This window comes from Gossypium raimondii, chromosome 3 (assembly GCF_025698545.1).
Source record: "Gossypium raimondii isolate GPD5lz chromosome 3, ASM2569854v1, whole genome shotgun sequence".
NCBI lineage: Eukaryota > Viridiplantae > Streptophyta > Magnoliopsida > Malvales > Malvaceae > Gossypium > Gossypium raimondii.
The window spans coordinates 5,417,552-5,437,923 of record NC_068567.1 but is presented as its reverse complement, the minus strand read 5'-3'; the positions used below and the strand labels follow the sequence as shown (position 1 = coordinate 5,437,923).

Below are 20,372 nucleotides of genomic sequence, written 5' to 3'. Positions count from 1 at the left end.
AATTGAAAATTTTATAAGATGAAATAGAAAAGGGTAGTTTTTGATTGAATAGTAAAGTGCAAATATATTTATGCCAAAAGCCAGAAATTTTTATGGGTCTTGGAGTTAAGAACATAGCCACCATTTTGACCCTTTTTCTGGACTGCAACACATGAGCATGGGCTGTTCTCAATCAAATAATCAACTTTGTCTATTGCCTTCGGTCCTTTTAGTGACCCACTTTGTCGCTTAATTCTGTTTTTTACATTGCACAAAAGAAGCCGAGTTAATCCAACATAAATATATAGAACCCAAATTTATAAAAAAAAATTAAATGTAAAAATATAATAAAAATTATAATGTCAAATCTCTTTTTTTTATTAATATGTCTTTTTTTCTAAATTTATCAAAATATAAAAAGTATAAATACTCTTAAATAATATTTATTAATTTGACAAAAAAAAAGGGATTTGGTGACTTTACAAATGGATGACACTAAGATAGTCAAACTCTTGATACTAATAGAGATATTCAAATAGAGGTAAAATCAGAAAATTATTTTAAAGGGCGTAAGAGATGAATCATAAATTTTAGGGATTGAAATATAATTTTATTATTATACTAATTTGAAATTTCTTAAAGTTTAAAAGATTTAATAGAAAATTTATCATTTTAAGGGAGAGAAGACCATTACCTCCCGTGTCTTCCATGAGAAATTTATCATGTTATAATTTCTTATACAAGAAATAACGGTAATTCTGAGGCAGACAAATTTGAAGTAAAATCGACCCTCGAAATTTAATTGAAAAATCATGGGAGCAAATCAGATATGATGGGGTTGGGGATTTTAGTCATCCCTTGAAATCAATTTAGGTTAAGTTAGTAGTTAATAGAAAGAGAAGAAGGTGTATGAAAACTCACCCGAGTATTGCCGAAGAGAGACTCCGTTTTTGCCCTATGATAATGAGATCAATTCTCAAATCTTTGCTCTTTGAAAGAATCACACTAGCTTTATCTTTGCCATCCATGTCGGTTTTCTCGATTTTTACATTGATTTTTGGCTGAGCGACTTCGCAAGCGCGTCTCATTTGATCGAGAAAATCCGCGTCGGTACCGAAAGCTCCCTCGGAGATGGAGTTTGGAGCCGAGGATGAAGAATTACTCGATTTCCGAATGAAGGTGGCAAGAGCGTTTTTCCACGAACTAGGGTTTTCGATGTAGAAAAGGATCAGCTTGTCTTGCTCTACCAATGCATGGGAAAGAGCGTACTGGAGGGCTGCTGCCGACTGCGGTGTCGGGTCAACCACCACCATTACGTTTCGTGACCGTGAAGGTGAAGTCACCATCATTGGCCACTGTCGAAAAGAATCACCAACACCGCCGCGAAGGAGATGTTTGGGATTGTGGTGAAAAACAATGGCATGAACTATGATGGGATCATTTTTTAGGGTTTATGAACCTATTGGGAAGTTTAACCATGTTAACAAACAGTTAGCTTTGATTTTGTGAATAACAGGTTGAGATTTTGGTGGCTTTTGAGTTATTTTGAGAGGGTGACTAAATTTAGTGAATTAACAAAATCCAGAAGATCGAAATTTGATTTTAATAGTAAATTTATATTTATTTTAGGATTTAGAGTTTAATTATTTTAGGTTGATTTAGTTCTTAGAATATTAAAATACTATAATTTTTACAAAAATAATCCAACTGAATCATTACATCCTAATCCATGTCCAAAATGAATTAAACCATTTGCAAACAAATAACACTGTTTTATTCGACAACGAATGTTGTGTTTTTACCTTTTTCACATGTAATTATCTTAATGAGTTATTTAAGTAATAAATTACATTTTATTAAAAATATTTCATTAAGGTACTTTCATTAGATCTATTGAAAAAAGCAGATTGAAAAAAGAATAAAAGTCGATGGCAAAAAAAAAAACTCATTTCGACAAAACATACAAATGTTAGTGGTCAAATTTTCATTAAGCCTCAAAATTTCAATCCTAAACAAGCGGTAATAGTTAACTTTATTTGGCTAAATTTTGCTATTAGCCATGTATTATGCATAAAGTTGTAGATTAGTCCATTTTCTCCAATTTGGTCATTCGTAGCCTTTTTATTTTATTATTTTTAAAATTTTTATTTTGACGCAAATGACAATTGTTAAATCCATTAACTGATTTTTTGTGAGTAATATATGAAAATAGTATCTAATATAACATTACAAATGCAATAATATATGTTCAAAATTAATATAAGATTTATAACCTATTTTTATTTTCGAATTTAGTTTTACTACTTTCAATTTAAAATTCAAGTGCAATAGTCACCACCATTAAAATTCTTCTACTAAACTCACCATTGTGACATTTTAAAATAAATAAAAATTCACTTGGTAGTCATGTAACAATAAAAATAGTTAATAATATTAACTATTTAGACTAAAAATGAAATTATAAAAATAGATGAATCAAATCGATAAAAAAATTAAAGTTTATAGATTCAACCTTAAGTTTCAACATACTATAGGGGTCAATTGAAATTTGACCATTATCTTATAATATAAAAAAGAAAAAAACAAATCCAAAAAGAGAAAAAGAAAACATGTGCCAAGTGGATTAATTAATAACATTTAAAAATATAGAGACCAAATTATGTATATCAATTAAATTTCAAACTTAAACATATTAGAAGGGCCAAAATGAAATTTAGCCTTTTTATGAAATGAAAAAGGAAACATATGGGTGTGCCACGTGATCTTCCTTTTATATATAGGCATATAGGGCTTTCTTTATATATATATATATATAGATTATATCAATTTATAATAGATATGATTATTTAATTATTAAATAAAAATTATAGTTAAAATCAAATTATTATAATAAATTATACGAAATACAGATGAATGAAGATACGACACAAATACAATATAATGAAATTTGATATTAACAATAGAATTGTGTTTTAAATTTGAAAAGTACAAAATTAACTGAAGGCTGCATTTTAAATGTACAGAGAGTATAGAAACTTAAAGCATATTTTAACATTATACCGAGAAACGAATTCAAAATTCTGGGCGCAAATTTTATGAATTGGTACAGATTTTAGTTATAGTATTTTAATTGGTGAAAGTAGTTGGAAGCTCCCTTTATTATAGGAATCTTATCAATTTAGTCTTTTTATTATTAGATGGATTAATTTAGTCTATATATTATTAAAAGAATCGTATAATTGTCTAACAAAATTAATATATTTTATGATGTTGCAAATGAAATTTTTATTTGAAGTTGAAATGTAAATGAAAAATAATCATTTTCATGTCATTTTTAAATAATAACTTTTAAATTTATCACAATTTAACCTTATTTAATTTTTTTAATAGTACATGGACCAAATTTATTTATTTGTAAATGGACTAATTTGATACCTTATAAATAAGATGTTTACCATATACTTTTAGCTATTTTAATATCAAACTTGTAAATATTAATATTTTTTTATTACACTGATAAAATTGTTTTAATTTCATAGAGGTAGTATTTAAAAAATAGTAAATAAATAACATAACACAAAAAGAAAAACAAATTATAAAAACCTATTACTGATACACAATGTAAGTAAAGGAGAACCACCGTCACCGGTGTGGGCGTGCCGGAGTGTGGTTATCGGGCATGACTAGAAATCATGTGGGCTCTGCCCGCGCAGGTTCGAATCCTGCCGCTCACGCTTTACTTTTTATTTCCAAACCTCTTCAATGTTTATATTTAATTATGGTAATATTAAGTAAATTGTTTTAGCTCTTTTTAAAAAATAATTTTTAATTTCAAAAAAAAAATCATGCCAATTAAATATATTCTAAAAATTAGTAAAAGTTGAACAAAACTATGACTGAATGCAAGATCACGTAAAACTGGTGAATGTACTTAGCATCAGCTTAAATTAGAATTAATTTAATTCAAATATTATAAAAAATAATATTTTAATATTTATTGTTAGAAAAATATCATTTATTGTTTAATAGAATTATATGTTGAAAGGGCTTTTTATGATTTTGCTAGTAAAATATCTGTTTGGAGTTAAATTGAAAATGAAAAAAATAATAATTATTATTATAAAATTCCATATAGCAAATATCTGAAGAATTTTTACAAGATATTAAATAGATAAAGAAGAACCATCTCCACCAATGTGGGCGTGCCGGAGTGGTTATCGGGCATGACTAGAAATCATGTGGGCTCTGCCCGCGCAGGTTCGAATCCTGCCGCTCACGCATTTGTTTTCTTTTACAAATCTGTTCAATAAATGGGATAAATCATTAATTTATGTAAAAAATGGGTAAACTATAAAAATGGTCACTACATTATTGCATTTGGTCTATTTTGGTCACTGAACTATTAATTATTTTAATTTAGTCCTCAAACTTTTCAAAATTAAATATTTTAGTCAATCAAAGCTGATTTATGTTTTTTTATTGGTCTAATAACACATTATATCAATTTGATCTTAAATATAAAATATTCAACAAAATTAGCCTTCAATATTTATAACATTTATCATTTTAATTGAATTTTAAAAATCATATTTCTATGGTAACGTTAAACAAATTGGTTTAGCTCTTTTTAAAAAATTAATTTCAAAAGAAAAAAATCATGTCAATTAAATATATTCTAAAATTATTAAAAGTTTAACAAAGTTAAATTGATTTTAAAATGGGAACAATAAAGTGGAAATGATTTTTAATGGTAAAAGAGCCATATAATTTTTTTATATAGTAATTAAGCTATATAATTATTTTAGATTGATTTAGTGCTTAGAAAATTAAAATTATCATAATTTTAAAACAAAAATCGAACTGAATATTATTACAGCCTAATCAATCTCCAAAAAGAATAAAACCATTTGCAAACACGTAACACACCGTTATTCCACGAGGAATGTTGGGTTTTTACGTTCAAGCCAAATTTTGTTATTACTCTTTGTATTTTGCGTAAATTGTGAATTTAATTTTATATTTTAGTATGATAGTTTTTAATTTTGTACATTTTAAATTTACCAATTTTAGTTTTTATACATTTTCTTTAATTTTGAAATTTTAACCTTAACCATACGATAACAGTTAAAAATCAAATTAAAGTACAAAAACTAAATGTGATTAATAGTACGAGTAATAGTAAACTTTAACCATAAAATCACCTTGTTGATTCTCTTGATCTAACTTAAAACTAAAATATAGCCCTCACTATATTTTGAAAAATTAGATTAATATTTTGAACATAAGATTTATATTAATTAGTATGGTTTTCACGCTTTGTATTAGATTGATTAATTGTTTTATCAAACTATAGAGTAGAAAATTAAAGGTTAAAATATGTTCCAAGTCTCTATACACTTTGGACATTTAAAATTAGTCTCTTACTTTTGTTTTCTAGAATTTAGTCTCTCTACCTTATGAATTTAAAAATTCAAATGCAATAGGCACCACCATTAAAATTCTTCTACTAAACTCGCCACTTGATAGTCATGTAACAATAAAAATAATGTTAAAAATATTGATTAAGATTTTTCTTAAAAAACTCATTCAAACTTGTCAACATGTTGACTTAAATAGTTAACAATATTAACTATTTAGACTAAATAATTACATTAGAAAAATAGATGAATGAAATTTAAAAAAGTATACAGATTCAACCTTAAGTTTCATCATATTATAAGGGTCAACTAAAATTTGACCATTATGTTAAAATGTAAATAAAAAAGAAGAAGAAGAAGAATACAAACCCAAAAGAGAGGGAAAAACATGTGTCAAGTAACACTAAAAATAAGATTCAAATTATATTGAATTTTTTTTTGAAATAAACTCCGTTTAATAATTGGGCCTGAAAAACCAAATCAGAGAAGTCTATAGCAACCCCAAAAAAACTAAAGGAAAAACCAAACAACAAGAAACAAAGCCCAAAACAAAAATCTTCTTCTCATTTCTGCATCCTTCCAAGCTCTTTGCAAATCTGAAATCCCCTAAAAATAAACGGCTAAATCCTTCAAATTTCAGCAGAGATTTAACTAGAAGAGGGAGCAAGTTGAGACAGACAACCAGATTACCAAGTTTCTCAACCCAACAACATCACAGAATAGGAATTATGGTGGTCGACTGAATCGTCGATCAGAATTTAGCGCGTCTTCAACCCAGAACGAATCATCATCCTTTCACAAACCTTCAACAGCCATTGCATGCGCTGTCATATTCCCTTCTCGTGCAATGAATTGAAATGGATAGGAAGAAAAGTTCCTCGCCAAATTCTTCGCATCCCAGGTGAATGGTCTAGATTCCGAGTGATCTTCACTTGTTTGTTGTATGTTCTGAATAACCAACTTTGAATCACTCTCATGAATAACGTTTGTGAATCCCAAATCCAGTGGAAATTGGAGCCTATGCAGTACTACAGTAGCTTCAGTAAGCACCACCGATCGAACTAGGTTATGACCTTTAAACCCCGAACCCATTATAAGGACTTCCTCATTTCTTATGATAAAACATGAAATTGGATGTTTGTTTGCAACAGAATATCCCACATCAACGTTAATTTTCACCTAGCCTTGTAGATGGGGCATCCATTTTACCATGGATTGTGGTTTAGGATGCTTTAAAGTCAATGTGCTACCCCGGTATTCCATACCAAAACCCCTAATGAAGGTAACAACTTCTTCTGTACTTTGCGTCTTTTTCTCATGGAGATATTTATTTCGAGAAAACCAAAGTGCCCAAATTGTAATAGTAATCTCATTTTTTCTATTACTGGCTGAATTCTCCAAAAGCTAGTTCAACCACTCGATAAAGTTTGAATTTGCAATTGAACTCGGCCACTGAAAATTTAATTTGGACCGAACTTGCGTAGCAAACAAATAATCACGAACAACGTGGGTAGAGGATTCACGAAGCTGTCGGCAACGCGAACATTTGTTATCAATGATTAATCTCCTAAAATGTAAGTTTTAAAAAGTAGGCACATAATTTTTCACAAATTTCCATATTAAAATGCGAATTTTTGAAGGACACGCTAAGCTCCATATTTGCTTAAATAACTTATGTTCATTTAAATTCAAGTTTGGGGGATCCAATAGCATTTTATAACCACTTTTCACAGAATAGATGCCTGAGTTTTCACTAGACCAAACTACTTTATCAGATTGATTAGTAATAGAAATAGGAAGACTCACAATTTGATCAGCTTTTTCCACTATAAAGGTTGAATAAATAAGGTCTCTATTCCATCGATTAGGATTCTGCAAAATCAAATCAAACTCACATTCCATTCTAGCCACTATGCCCGTAGAAATAGGTTGTTGATCTTTCCCTAGCAACCAATAATCTTGCCATATTGACATAGATATTCCAGATCCAATCCTCCATTTCAATCCAGAGCCTAAAAGTTCTTTTGCACACCAGATACTTTTCCATACAAGCGATGGATTAGCTCCTAAAGAAGCCTCCATGAAATTTGATCCATTAAAATATTTTGCTCTAAGTAAACGCACTATTAGTGAACCCGGATTTTCCATTAGATGCCTGCCCTACTTCGCTAGTAGTACAATATTAAATTTTGACAAGTCTCAAAACCTCATCCCCCCTCTTCTTTTAGCACAGACAACTCTTTCTACGAACACCAATGAAGATTTTTTCTTCGAACATTCTTTTGCTACCAGAAACGGGCTATGACAACTTCCAGCTCTTTGCAAACTGACGACTGTAGCAAGAAACAAGTCATAGCATACAAAGGAATAGCCTGAAGCACATCTTTAATAAGAACTTCCCTCCCACCCATAGAAAGTAATCTCGAACTCCAACTGGATACCCTTTTGATTAACTTCTCTTTAAGCTCCTTAAAAGCCCTCTTCTTATTACGCCCCACCATTGATGGAAGACCGAGATATTTTTTTGGATTAATGCTTAAATTAACCCCTAAAATCCAACACACCTCCTCTCTTTTATTCTGATTGACATTTGAGTTGAAAAAGACCCCAGACTTGTCGAAATTAATCTCTTGACCGAACTCTGGGCATAAACCTCCAAATTTTCTTTAAGCACTTTAGCCCCATCAACTGTTGCATCGCCAAAAATTAGGCTATCATCAGTGAAACATAAGTGGGTAACCCGAGGAGTATGCCTATTTATACAAAAACCTTTAAGAATGCCCTTTGTAGCTGCCATTCGAAGAAGAGTCGATAAACCTTCTCCACAAATAAAAAATAAATAAAGACTAAGAGGGTCCCCTTGATAGGAGGAACGAATTACCCACCTCCTCATTCATGACCACAGAGTAAGAGACCGAGGTCACACAACGTATGACTTTCTCAACCCACTGATCCGAGAAACCCATCTTTTGAAGCATAACTTGCACAAAAAACCATTCAACACGGTCATATGTCTTGCTCATATCAAGTTTTAAAGAAAATGATCCCTCTCTCCCTACATGTTTTCTCTTCATTGAGTGTAAAATTTCATATACTGCTATGATGTTATCAGTAATGAGTCTTCTCGGAACAAAAGCACTTTGTGCTTCGTCAATGCAAAAATAAAAGACCTTTTGAAGCCTATTTAGAAGCATGTTTGAAATAATTTTGTATAAAATATTACAAAGACTAATAGGCCTAAAATGAGTCATGAAACAAGGAGAACTAACCTTGGGGATCAAGACAATTCTTATACTATTTATTTCAGCCATGTTTTGAAGCCCATGCAACATCTCAATGCAAAAATCTGCCATCTCTTTACCCTCAATATGCCAAAACCACTGATAAAAATTGCCCCTAAACCATCCTCCCCTGAAGCTTTTAAAGGGTTCATAGCTTTTAAAGCCAAACACACCTCTTCGTAATTAAAATCCCTCTCAAGATCCTCGTTCATCATTTGCGATATACATGGCTCGACACCTTCCAAAATAGAATCCGAGTTTCCAACACCTTTCGGTGTAAATAAGGTATTAAAATAATCTGTGGCCAGCACTAGTAAATCAGCATTACTCTCATGAATATTACCCTCTCCATCCACCAATTCCTCTACCCAATTTCTCCGTCGACGATCCGTTGTTGATCAATGGAAAAATTTGTGTTTCTATCCCCATTTTTCAGCCAATTCGCTCTGGCTCTCTGTTCCCAATAAAGCTCATCCCTATCAGCCTCTATGTTAAGCGCCAGTTTCATCTCCACAATTTCTCCCAAAATCTCATCCGTGGGAATAGCTTCATTCAATTTAAGCAACTGTTGTTCCAAATCTTTCCTCGTTAGAAACTTTTTTTTTATTTTGTTGAGCCATTTCTCAATTCTTACTTGGAACATCACCCAAACTATCAACCCAAATCCTACTAACCTCCATTTCATACGTTTCCTCCAAAAGCCAAGTTGTTTCAAATCTAAAATACCCCTGCTTTGGATGTTGATTTCCGAAAATTGAATTAAGCAATAAAGGACAATGATCTGAAAACGCATGTGACAAATGAGATAAATTAAAATTCAGAAATAAATCCCAGAAAGTAGAATTTGTAATACCTCTATCTAAACGTTCCTGAATATTTTTATTTCTTATACGATCTTTTTCCCAAGTGAACCACTGCCAACTATAACCAAGATTAGTGAGAGAACAATCTTCCATAACATCCTGAAATCTACACATTTGTCTTTCCCTCCTTAGAAGCCCGTCTTTCTTTTCAGTTGAAAATGCAATTTCATTGAAATCCCCTATAACAATCCAAGAAATATATAGGGAGTCATTCAATGTTCGTAACAAGTTCCAAGATGCTTCATGCATAGTCTCCTCTGGCGCTTCGTAGAACATCGTACATCTCCAAGTTTTCCCCTCCAAGTCCTCATCAATTATGACATCAGTGTGTCTTCGTGAAAAAGATCGAAGAGTAATCTTAGAATCACTATTCCAACCTAAAGATAAACTACCACTTCTGCCATCCGAATCAACATCTATTCCATTAGGAAAACCACATTTATGCCTAACCTTTTCCATATTATAGCTCTGAAGCTTCGTTTCAATTAAAAACACTACCGTGGGATTTATATCTCTCAGCATATGCCGGAGACGATTAACAGTTTGAGGCCTCCCTAAACCTTAAATGTTCCAAATTAAAAATTTCATTGCTTTTGGCTGGCCTGCTTAGCAAGGCCTGCCGATCTATTAGTATTTCGTACCTACAAAAAAGTAGCAAAATTTTCATTCAAATCATCATTTCCAGAAACTCGTGAAACATTAAATTGTATGCGAGGTCTTTTTAGTCCATCACTATGCGTTATTGGACTACTTGCTTTCTCGTGGGCTACCATGTCCTCGTCAAAATCATCATGATGTTAGTCCATTTCCCCAAGTTTTAATGGGCCAAGAGCAAAAGTAGACTTTCCTTTATCTTTTACAGAAATAGAATCTTTTGGGATAGAACCCCAATTCTAGCCTTTGTCCACTGGATTTGATTTCAGAATCCCCACATTCTTTTTTTCCCCCGTTGACATCATGTCGTCAAAAATAGTAGGTTTCCCTCCATCATCTTTCACCATGACATATTCTTCCTTGGTTGAGCATGCAGAGAAATATCCCAATTAAAAACATATTCTAACTGTGGCTAAATAGCTCTAATCGGGCAAAAACTTTCACCATGTCCTTATTTGCCACATAGAAAGTAAAATAGAGTCAATTTTTCGTACTCAAAATGAACATAAACTGACTCACCATTTTTCAACGCAATCATCTTCTTTCTCTTTAGAGGTTTTCTAACATCCACCCTCACCCTAATTCTCATGATGCGCTTATATCTCAGTTGAGTTGCAGTTGTGTCATACTCAATAAATTCTCCAATAAAATTTCCCAACTGATGAGCAACAATATCGGCCATAAAACCAAGAGGGAGATCATGTATTAGTAGCCAAAAATCAACCCAATGTAATTGAACAGTTAAGAATCATCTCCCATCTTCAGTCGATGTAGAATTAGTAGATGGGAATTAAAATTCCATGGCCCATTCTTCATAACTCTTTCCACATCCACTTCATAATAAAAACGAAATAAATATATCTCCCTTCCTAGATCTGAGATTGAAACGCCCCCTATTGGATGCCAAACACTTGCCAATGTCGATCGCATCGCTTAAAAATGCACAACTCTAGAAATAAGAAATACTCCCACTAAACAGTTCACATACGAAATCTCTTGACTAGTCTTTTCCACCTCCAATTGAATGATTTCTTCCTCTTCATCATCCAGTGAAAGACCTACAATAGAATACTCTATTTTCTTCCTACGGAAACAGACAAGCAGGTTACCCAAAACAGGAAATTAAGAAAACGAAAAACAGGAACTAGTCCAGAAGGAAATGCGTGTCAAAAGACAGAGAAAAAAGCTTGTCAACAGACAAAGTAAAAAAATTTAAATCATATGAATTAAATTTAAAAAACATAATAAAATTGTTAAATTTGAAATTTAACTTTCCTTTTATAAATTTTTAAAAAAAGCTTGTAGGGTATCCTATATGACCTTTCTTTTATATATAGGTATATAGATTATATAAATGTATGATATATATGATTATTTAATTATTAAGCCTAAATAGCAAATAAATATAATACCGCAATTGAAATATACTTTAAGTTGATATATTTTACGTATATTTAAAATTTAATTCTATTTTGATATTTAGAAATTTAATTATTTTATTTTTCAGATTTCAAAATTCATGTCCAATTATCAATTTTGTTAAATTTGATACTACAATATTTTAAAATTTAAAGATCACTATGTAACTATGTAACAAAAAGAATGGCACTATACTAAACCATAATTTAGAAAAAAATATTATTAGCATTAATAATTAGACTTGTGCTTTTAAATCTGAAAAGTAGAGAAATTAACTTTTTACAATAAAAATTAAGAGACTAAATTTCAAATATCTGAAAAGTATAGAAACTTAAAATATATTTTAATATTATACTATATAAATAATAATGTTTTTCTTTGCTTAGCTGAAAATAAATTATATTAATATTGTGGACAACTTTTATGTATTGGTACAGATTTGAGTTATAGTATTTTAATAGGTGAATATAGTTGGAAGGTCCTCTATTATAGGAATCTTATCAATTTAAACCTTTTACAATGCACTATTAAAAGAATCATATAAAGTCAAATTTTAGTAGAGTTAACTTTTATTGTCTAACAGAGTTAATAGCTTTATAAATTTTATGGTTTTACAAATAAAATCTTTTATTTAAAGTTAAACTGTAACTAAAAATAAAAATTTTCATGTCATTTTTCAAATAGTAAATATTAACTCTATCACAATTTAACCTTATTTAATTTTTAATAGTACATGGACCAATATTAATACATTTAATTATAAATAGACTAATTTAATACGTTAGAAATGAGACGTTTAACTATTTTAATATCAAACTCGAGAAACTTGTAAATATTAATATATTTTTTATTGGGCAGACGGATGAAATTGTTTTAATTTTATAAGTAAAATTTTAAAAACTGGATGTAGTATTTAATAAATAATATAGCACAAAAACAAAAACAAATTATAAAACCCCATTACTGATACACCATATAGTAAATATCTGAAAGACTTTTACTGAGGTATTAAATACATATAAAAGAAGTGGGCGTGCCGGAGTGGTTATCGGGCATGACTAGAAATCATGTGGGCTCTGCCCGCGCAGGTTCGAATCCTGCCGCTCACGAATTTTTCTTGTTTTAATCCTCTTCAATATGTTTATGGTAACATTAAGTAAATTGTTTTAGCTCTTTTTAAAATTTTATTAATAATTTTTTAAAAAAATTTGTTGACACCAATTTTTGGATGAAAACGAGGTCGACTTGGGTTTTAAAAAATGAATAAAAACGGGAGTCACCACCAATCCTTTTTTTTTATAAGGTGTGATTGGATCACCTTGAAAAGTGGTTGTTTTTAATAAACGATTTAATTTTATTAAAACAACGATTTTGGGCCACAAAATTCAGAAAAATGGGTTCGGGAGTCGGTTATGTACGAGGAAGGAATAGCACCCCCGATACGCCCAAAATTACTTAATGTCTTGTGTCGAAAAACTGAAAACTTTAAAGAAATTTAAAATATGATCCTTAAAAAAAACTCGAATGGTATGGATTAAAATTCAAGAGGATATTTGGCAATTTGGTTAGACGAGAAATCGAAACCCAGCACATTAGGGCACGTTCTTCGAATTTCCAAACGCAAAACATTGCCTTATTTTGAAATTTTTAACAGGATATTAAGCCATTTGGTTGAACGAGAAAAATCGACACCCAGCACCTTAGGGCACGTTTTCTCGAATTTCCAAACGCAAAACATTGCCTTATTTTAAAATTTTTAAAAAGATATTAAGCCATTTGGTTGAATGAGAAAAATTGACACCCAGCACCTTAGGGCATGTTTTCTCGAATTTTCCAAACGCAAAACATTGCCTTATTTTAAAATTTTTAAAAGAATATTAAGCCATTTGGTTGAACGAGAAAAAACGACACCCAGCACCTTAGGGCATGTTTTCTCGAATTTCCAAACGCAAAACATTGCCTTATTTTGAAATTTTTAAAAGGATATTAAGCCATTTGGTTGAACGAGAAAAATCGGCACCCAGCACCTTAGGACATGTTTTCTCGAATTTCCAAACGCAAAACATTGCCTTATTTTAAAAAATTTTCTTTTTTGAAGTATAGTATTAATATGCATAATGAAATAATAAATATGATAATGTGAACAAAAATAATATGAGCAAAAACGAATAATAAAGAAAAAATCATGTATATACCATAACAAATAAATAAATAGACTAAAACATAAAATGGACATATAAATAAATACATAAATGCACATAAAAAACAATGAAGGAGAATAGATGAAAATTATAAAATGTGGACATGTGTCTGTACATCTAAGGGAAATATATATGTATATACATAAAATTACGAAAATATGAAAATATTTATAAATTATAAGATATAAAAATATAAGTATTTACATGTATATGTATAGATTATAAAATACAAAAATATATACAATATAAGTGTGTGTTATAAAAAACGTGTGTATGTACATAAATTTATAAAACATGAAAAATATATACGTATTCTAAAATTATTATATAAAAGATATATATAAGTAAACATGTACATATATATGTATATAACTATCATGAAATATAAAATATATATAGATATATATGGATATGTAAACAAATTATAATATATACATAAAATATATAAGTATGTATATGTAAATATATATGTATATGAATTAAAACATGGATATTTATACGTATACATATGTATATAAAATATGAAAAATAAAAAATATATATATATTTATAATAAATAAAAAGAATGTACGTAAGTATATATAAAAATATGTATATATATATAATATATATAAGAGCAATTATAATAATAATGGTAATAATAATTATAATAATAATAATAATAATAATAATAATAGATAATCACATTAAAATAATGATAATAATAATAATAATAATAATAATAATAATAATAATAATAATGCTAAAGGACTAAATCGAAGTAAAAACAAAATTACTGGGTGAATTTAAACATGGAAAATACAAAAGAGTGATTTATAACGCGCGCGAAGCCCAGGGGATCGATTTGGAAAATATCCCAAGCCCTACATGCAGCGTTTTGACACGGGCTGAAATGAAACGTATGAGAAATTATGCGACCGAATTAAAAAAACAAAACAGGACTAGATTGCACCAGAACGCGAAGGAGGAGGGACCTCGCGCGCGAATATTCCATCCAGCGAAAACACGCGGACCCTCCGGGTCAGATCGGGTCGACGCACAGATCTGGGGGCAAAACGACGTCGTTTTAACGCCTGGGGTTATGGCGCAAAACGGCGCCGTTTTAAGTGCTTATAAATTCAAAGTATTTTTTTTAGGCTCTGTTTGATTGGGGGAATTGGTTTTCCGGAAAATCATTTCCGCCTTTTCCGGTGTTTGATTGGTGGAAAACATTTTCCAAATGGAAAATGAAATCCAAAGCACGGGAAATTGGCTTACAAATTAGGGAAATTGTCTTACGCTTCTAATTTCCGTAAGACATTTTCCGGAAACTCTTCTCTATCCCCTCTTTCGTTCCTCCCTTCATATCCGGTACAAAACACTGATTCTGTTTATCAATTTTCCACTAACCCCCCAAGAAGTCCTTCATTCCTTCATTTCCTCGGTTCCCTCTTCAATTATAGCAGTTTTCTTTCATTTCCTCGGTTCCCTCTTCTCCATATCCTTCCAGATTACCGTTCCAAACGTGCTCAGTTTCTGACCACCATTTGCTATCTCCACTCCAATTTCCGTCAGATCTGTGGGAAATTTCAGGTAACCTTTATTATAGATTTGATTTTTTATGGTTTTCAATTTGGTCAAAAAAGACTTGCTGGGTTTGTATTTTCTGTCCCGATATTTCTATAAATTTTTTTTCACTTTCACTCCATTTGTTTGATGTTGAAGTTGCAATTTGATTTTCTTTTATCCTGGTATGATGCACAATACAAAGGGTTTTAGGTTTTTTTGCACGAAAATTGGGTAATGCAAGGTGTTGATTTCATTTCTTGCTATTCACAAGCTTGCTGAACCTACCTGAACCGTATATTGATTTGCATTGTTGTATGGAAAAACTGTATATTAGGTAGTTCTTTCAATTCGAGTGTTGAGAAGTCTCATCGATTTTGTCTTTGGAATGTGTTTTTCTTGACAGTATATACTAGTCTGCACGATTAGCTTGTTTGGAAGGTATATTATGGTGACTTTAGCTTCTTTCCTTTTTAATTTTGATGATGATAATCTGTTTTTAATTTGGATGGAAATTCCAAGTACCAATTGCTGCAATAAGAATGGAATATAAAAAAAGAAAAAACTAAACATGCGTAGTGTCCCCTGATTCTTCATCCAAATTCTGTTAAACATATTGAGAGTTTAGGGCATTTCCTTCACCTGCTGCTTGGAATCTAAATAGGCAGTGGATACGCACTCCAATCCAATGCTACCATTTTATGTAATTTGTTGAACACTTTGAAAGGAATGGGAGCGGATCCTCTCCTCCACTACTTCCCCCATTTTTTATTCTCCTCATTCCTATTCCTTTATGAATGATGGAAGATTCTATTTAAAAAGAAATCAAATTATATACCTCCTATTCTTTTCCTTCCATAAATCCAAGATAAATTAGGCATCCCCAACGCCCATCAGATCTAAAGTTTCTAAAAGAATTAGTATTCTATTTTACATGAAATTTATGTACTAGTTAATTTCAAAAAACTCATCGTCCTATTATTATTCACCGTAAAGACACCACCGTGAAGAAAAAAATGCTATGAACATGATAATTATCATCTGCCACTGAGTTCCATTGTTGTTGCAAGTTGTTATCCGCTGATGGAGTTGTCGATATCTTCTCTAACGAGTGGAGAAGCCGTGGCTGGCCACATAAAGCGGGCTTCTCACGAGGCACATCTGTGCATCCACTTCCCTTGTAAGAACCTGCAAAGCACTTGTCATTGAGGGTCTCTCGTAAGTCAGCCCAACCCCAAATAAGTGTGCACCGTGCTTCATCCTCATAGAAATTCTTGTTTAATCGACCATCTATTACATCAGAAATCCATCCCATCCTATGATGTTCCCACAGCCGCTCTACAATGCTGATGTTGTAGTTGTTTTGCTCATTTTGATGCCCTGGTTTTCTCCCACAGATCACTTCAAGTATTAGTACTCCGAATGCATAGATTCTGGTTTCAACGGTTGCCTTACCCGTATGGAAACTTTCTGGTGCCGTATAGCCTAGGGTTCCGGTAATCTCCTTGGTTGAATGGTGTGTTTGGTCGTTGATTCGAGCTAGTTCAAAATCCCCCAATCGAGTATTGAACTCTGAATCTAACATTATGTTACTGGCTTTTCTTTTTCCTTTCCCCTCGTTATTTCAATTTAAAACCGGACTATGATTACAAAAATTATCTCCCTTAAAAGTCATGTTGAATGTAATCAGTGAACATTATGCTTAGGAAACTCATCAAAAATTTACCTTGTCTTTTGTTAGTTTCAAAGGTATTATTTCTTGCTTGTATGTCAGGCTAAGCAAAAACCAAAAGAAAAAACACAGAAAACTGATTCAGACCGTAGTGTTTGGTTCAGTTATATTTATTTGGTTCGGTTCATTCACAGTCTCTTCTGTTTGAAGCATGATTCACACCATATAATACAAGTATTGATATATTGTAATTTCAATCCATTAAATTAAACCATTACTGATTTGTGTTTGATTTTTATTGCTCCTAACTGTTCTAATTTCTTTCTATGCTTGACCTCCAATTTGTATAGTTCTTCTTGTCCTAGCCTCTACCTCAAGATTCTTGCATCCTAGCCTCTACTTCAGCATTCTTACTCCTGTTGGTGGCCTTGGTTGATATTTTCATAAGAGGTTGGTCCAAGGTTTTATCTTTGGAATGTCTTCTTTCTTGATTCTGGTCTGCCAATGGCATGGCATTTGTGGTTGTTATATGTTTGTGGTGTGCTTGATTTATGATTTGGTATAATATGCATTTGGTATAATTTGTTTACGTATTATTTGGGAAATGGCAGTGATGAGCTGTTATATTTGGTTGATGGTAGGCAAATACATATGTGCGTATGTCATGAATTTTGGTAATTTTGGCATGATTTATAGCATATGGAATTGGCATTAAAAAGGTCTGGGTTTAGGTTGTTATTATTATGTTGTCTGGATTTGGAAGTTTAGGTGTGATACATATTCATTATTTATTTTGAGATTATAGCAATTGTAGCAGTGCACTTAAACATTATAAGTGCACATTATAAAAAGTAATCGAGTTATAATTTAAAAATTATAAAAATAGAAATAAAAAAATTTATAACATTGTCAAATTTTTTGTTTAAAATTTCAAAAAAAAAGAAAACACACTTGAATCAAGTTTTGCAATAAACAACAATACTTAAATAATCAAATTTATAATAATGTTTTTGCAATAATCAACAATACTTAAATAATCAAATTTATAATAATGTTTTTGCAATAAACAACAATATAATCAAACACAAATAATGTTTTGCAATAAACAACAATACTTAAATAATCAAACGAAATAATGTTTTTGCAATAAACATTAAAGTATTGCACCTAATAATCAAATTCCATTCAAATTTCCCATTCAACTTCGTGATTAATTAATTAATTATACATGAAAGATAACCTAATAATATATAACAAAATCCTGCACCAATTGAAGTATTGTATTAACTATGATCAATATATTTTAAGTGCTACTTTCAAAAAATGATTATTGGGCAATTATAATTAGCTTGATATGTATGTATGCGCTTTTTAGTCATGGTAACCTTATGTGATCTTATGAAAATCTTGCATCTTTTGTAGTAGTGATCATATATTTGTGTGACATTATTTTGTGTAGATGGATCGTAATCAACATCAAATGGCAATTGCCGGAGTTGTGGCTTCAGTTTTAGCTTTTGGGGCTCTTTGGATTAAAAATTAGAAACTAGGAAGGAAATTGCTTCTAGCCTCGTGTGAATCAAGATTATGAAAGAGAAACTATATTAATAGTATTTTATATAGTGGTGACCAGCATTGCGTTGATATAATAAGGATGAGACCGATCGTCTTTTTGATTTATGTGATATTCTTAGTACGAATAATTTGTTACAATCGTCTAAATCATCGATATTAGGGAGCAAGTAGTTATATTTTTACATATAATTAGTCATAATGTAAGGTTTCGAGTGATTGGATCTAGATATTATAGATCAATTCGACATAGTTCACCATTACTTTAGGGTTGTATTGAGAGCTATTTTGAAATTGTATAGACTAGTTATTAGATTACCCGATGAGTCAACTCCTAGTGAAATTAGAAACAATCTAAGGTTTTATCCTTATTTTAAAGATTGTATTGGAGCATTAGATGGAACTCATATTCGTGCATCTGCTCCACTTAGCATGCAAGGAAGATTTCAGAGGCAGTAAAGGGGACGACACAAAATGTATTGGTCGCCATTACATTTGATTTGAAATTTGCCTATGTTCTAGCTGGTTGGGAAGGTAGTGCACATGATTCTCGTATTTTAAGTGATGCACTTTCACGTCCAAGAGGATTAAGAATTCCAGAAGGTAATATTTATCACAAATAGTTCCAGTAAGCTCATAGTTTATCAGTATTAATTACGTATTGTAAAATTGTAGGAAAATATTATCTTGCTGATGCTGGATATGGCATCCGAATTGGATGTATTACCCTATATCGTGGTGTCCGATATCATTTAAAAGAGTTTGGTGCTGAAGGGCCTGAAAATGCAAAGGAACTCTTTAATCTTCGACATTCATCATTACGGATCACTGTTGAACGTGTTTTTGGGATTTTGAAGAAATGGTTTCGTGTATTAGATGCTGAACCATTTTGGAATTTTCAAACTCAAGTAGATATAGTTTTGGCTTGTTGTATCATTCATAATCATATAATTGGAGTTGAACCTAGTGATTTACTTAATCAAGGATTATACGAGGAGTCTGAGTTTGATTCGATAATACAAACTCTCACGGAGCGAGAAGAAAGACAAGAAGCAAGAGAATGGTCTGCTAAGAGAGATGAGATTGCAGAAACTATGTGGACTGATTATATGGCTAGAAATATTAGGTAGATTTAGGGCTTAGGGTTATTATTTCTATGTTATGTATGTTTTAGACTGATGTTGTTTTTTTTTTTTGTAAATGTTGGTTGGATAATAACATTGTCAAATTTTAGATTGTTGGATTTTGATATATGTCTTGAATTTGTTAGATATTGATTATGTTTTAACATTGCTGGATATTGAATTGATTATTATGTTTTAAGCTTGTTGGATATTGAAATTATTGACAATGACAATTATTTAATGTAGAATGAGTAAGGGCAACAAAGAAGGGACCTCCAAGCAATTCAGGTGGACAAAACCAATGGAACATATTTTCCTTGAAATTCTAGCAGAGGAGGCTCGAAAAGGAAATAAGCCTTCTAATACTTTCAAATCAGTTTCTATTAATCGAGTTGCCGACGCCATTTCTTCTAGATTCCAAGTCCAATACGATACGAAGCACGTGGAAAATCATTTGAGGACAGTAAAAAACCAGTGGCAGATTATATGCAAAATTCGAGGTGAAAGTGGTTTTGGATGGGATGATAACATGAAAATGATCACATGTGATAGAGCAACATACGATGCAACAGTGATGGTAATATATGTATATATATATTAAGTATATTTCAATTGTTTTTTACTTGTTATTCTAATTGTGTATAA

General features: G+C 31.2%; 2 protein-coding genes and 3 non-coding genes across 5 annotated transcripts; 3 read left to right on the top strand and 2 right to left on the bottom strand.

The window, feature by feature from the left end:
* Positions 1–68: 68 nt before the first annotated feature.
* LOC105796079 (uncharacterized) lies at positions 69–1,325 on the bottom strand. The gene is made up of 2 exons (XM_012625716.2): positions 901–1,325; positions 69–234 (listed from the first exon to the last, which is right to left on the bottom strand). The coding sequence occupies exons 1-2, from the start codon at positions 1,323–1,325 to the stop codon at positions 69–71; spliced, it is 591 nt and encodes a 196-aa protein (XP_012481170.2).
* Positions 1,326–3,629: 2,304 nt separating this feature from the next.
* Positions 3,630–3,713, top strand: TRNAS-AGA (transfer RNA serine (anticodon AGA)). Its single transcript has one exon. It is a non-coding gene; the product is annotated as a tRNA-Ser (tRNA).
* A 462-nt stretch (positions 3,714–4,175) lies between these two features.
* On the top strand, positions 4,176–4,257 carry TRNAS-AGA (transfer RNA serine (anticodon AGA)). Its single transcript has one exon. It is a non-coding gene; the product is annotated as a tRNA-Ser (tRNA).
* Positions 4,258–9,041: 4,784 nt separating this feature from the next.
* On the bottom strand, positions 9,042–9,999 carry LOC105795620 (uncharacterized). The gene is made up of 3 exons (XM_012625309.2): positions 9,531–9,999; positions 9,352–9,458; positions 9,042–9,242 (listed from the first exon to the last, which is right to left on the bottom strand). Exons 1-3 carry the CDS (start codon positions 9,997–9,999, stop codon positions 9,042–9,044), a joined length of 777 nt encoding a protein of 258 aa, XP_012480763.2.
* A 2,641-nt stretch (positions 10,000–12,640) lies between these two features.
* On the top strand, positions 12,641–12,722 carry TRNAS-AGA (transfer RNA serine (anticodon AGA)). Its single transcript has one exon. It is a non-coding gene; the product is annotated as a tRNA-Ser (tRNA).
* The last annotated feature ends 7,650 nt before the right edge of the window (positions 12,723–20,372 follow it).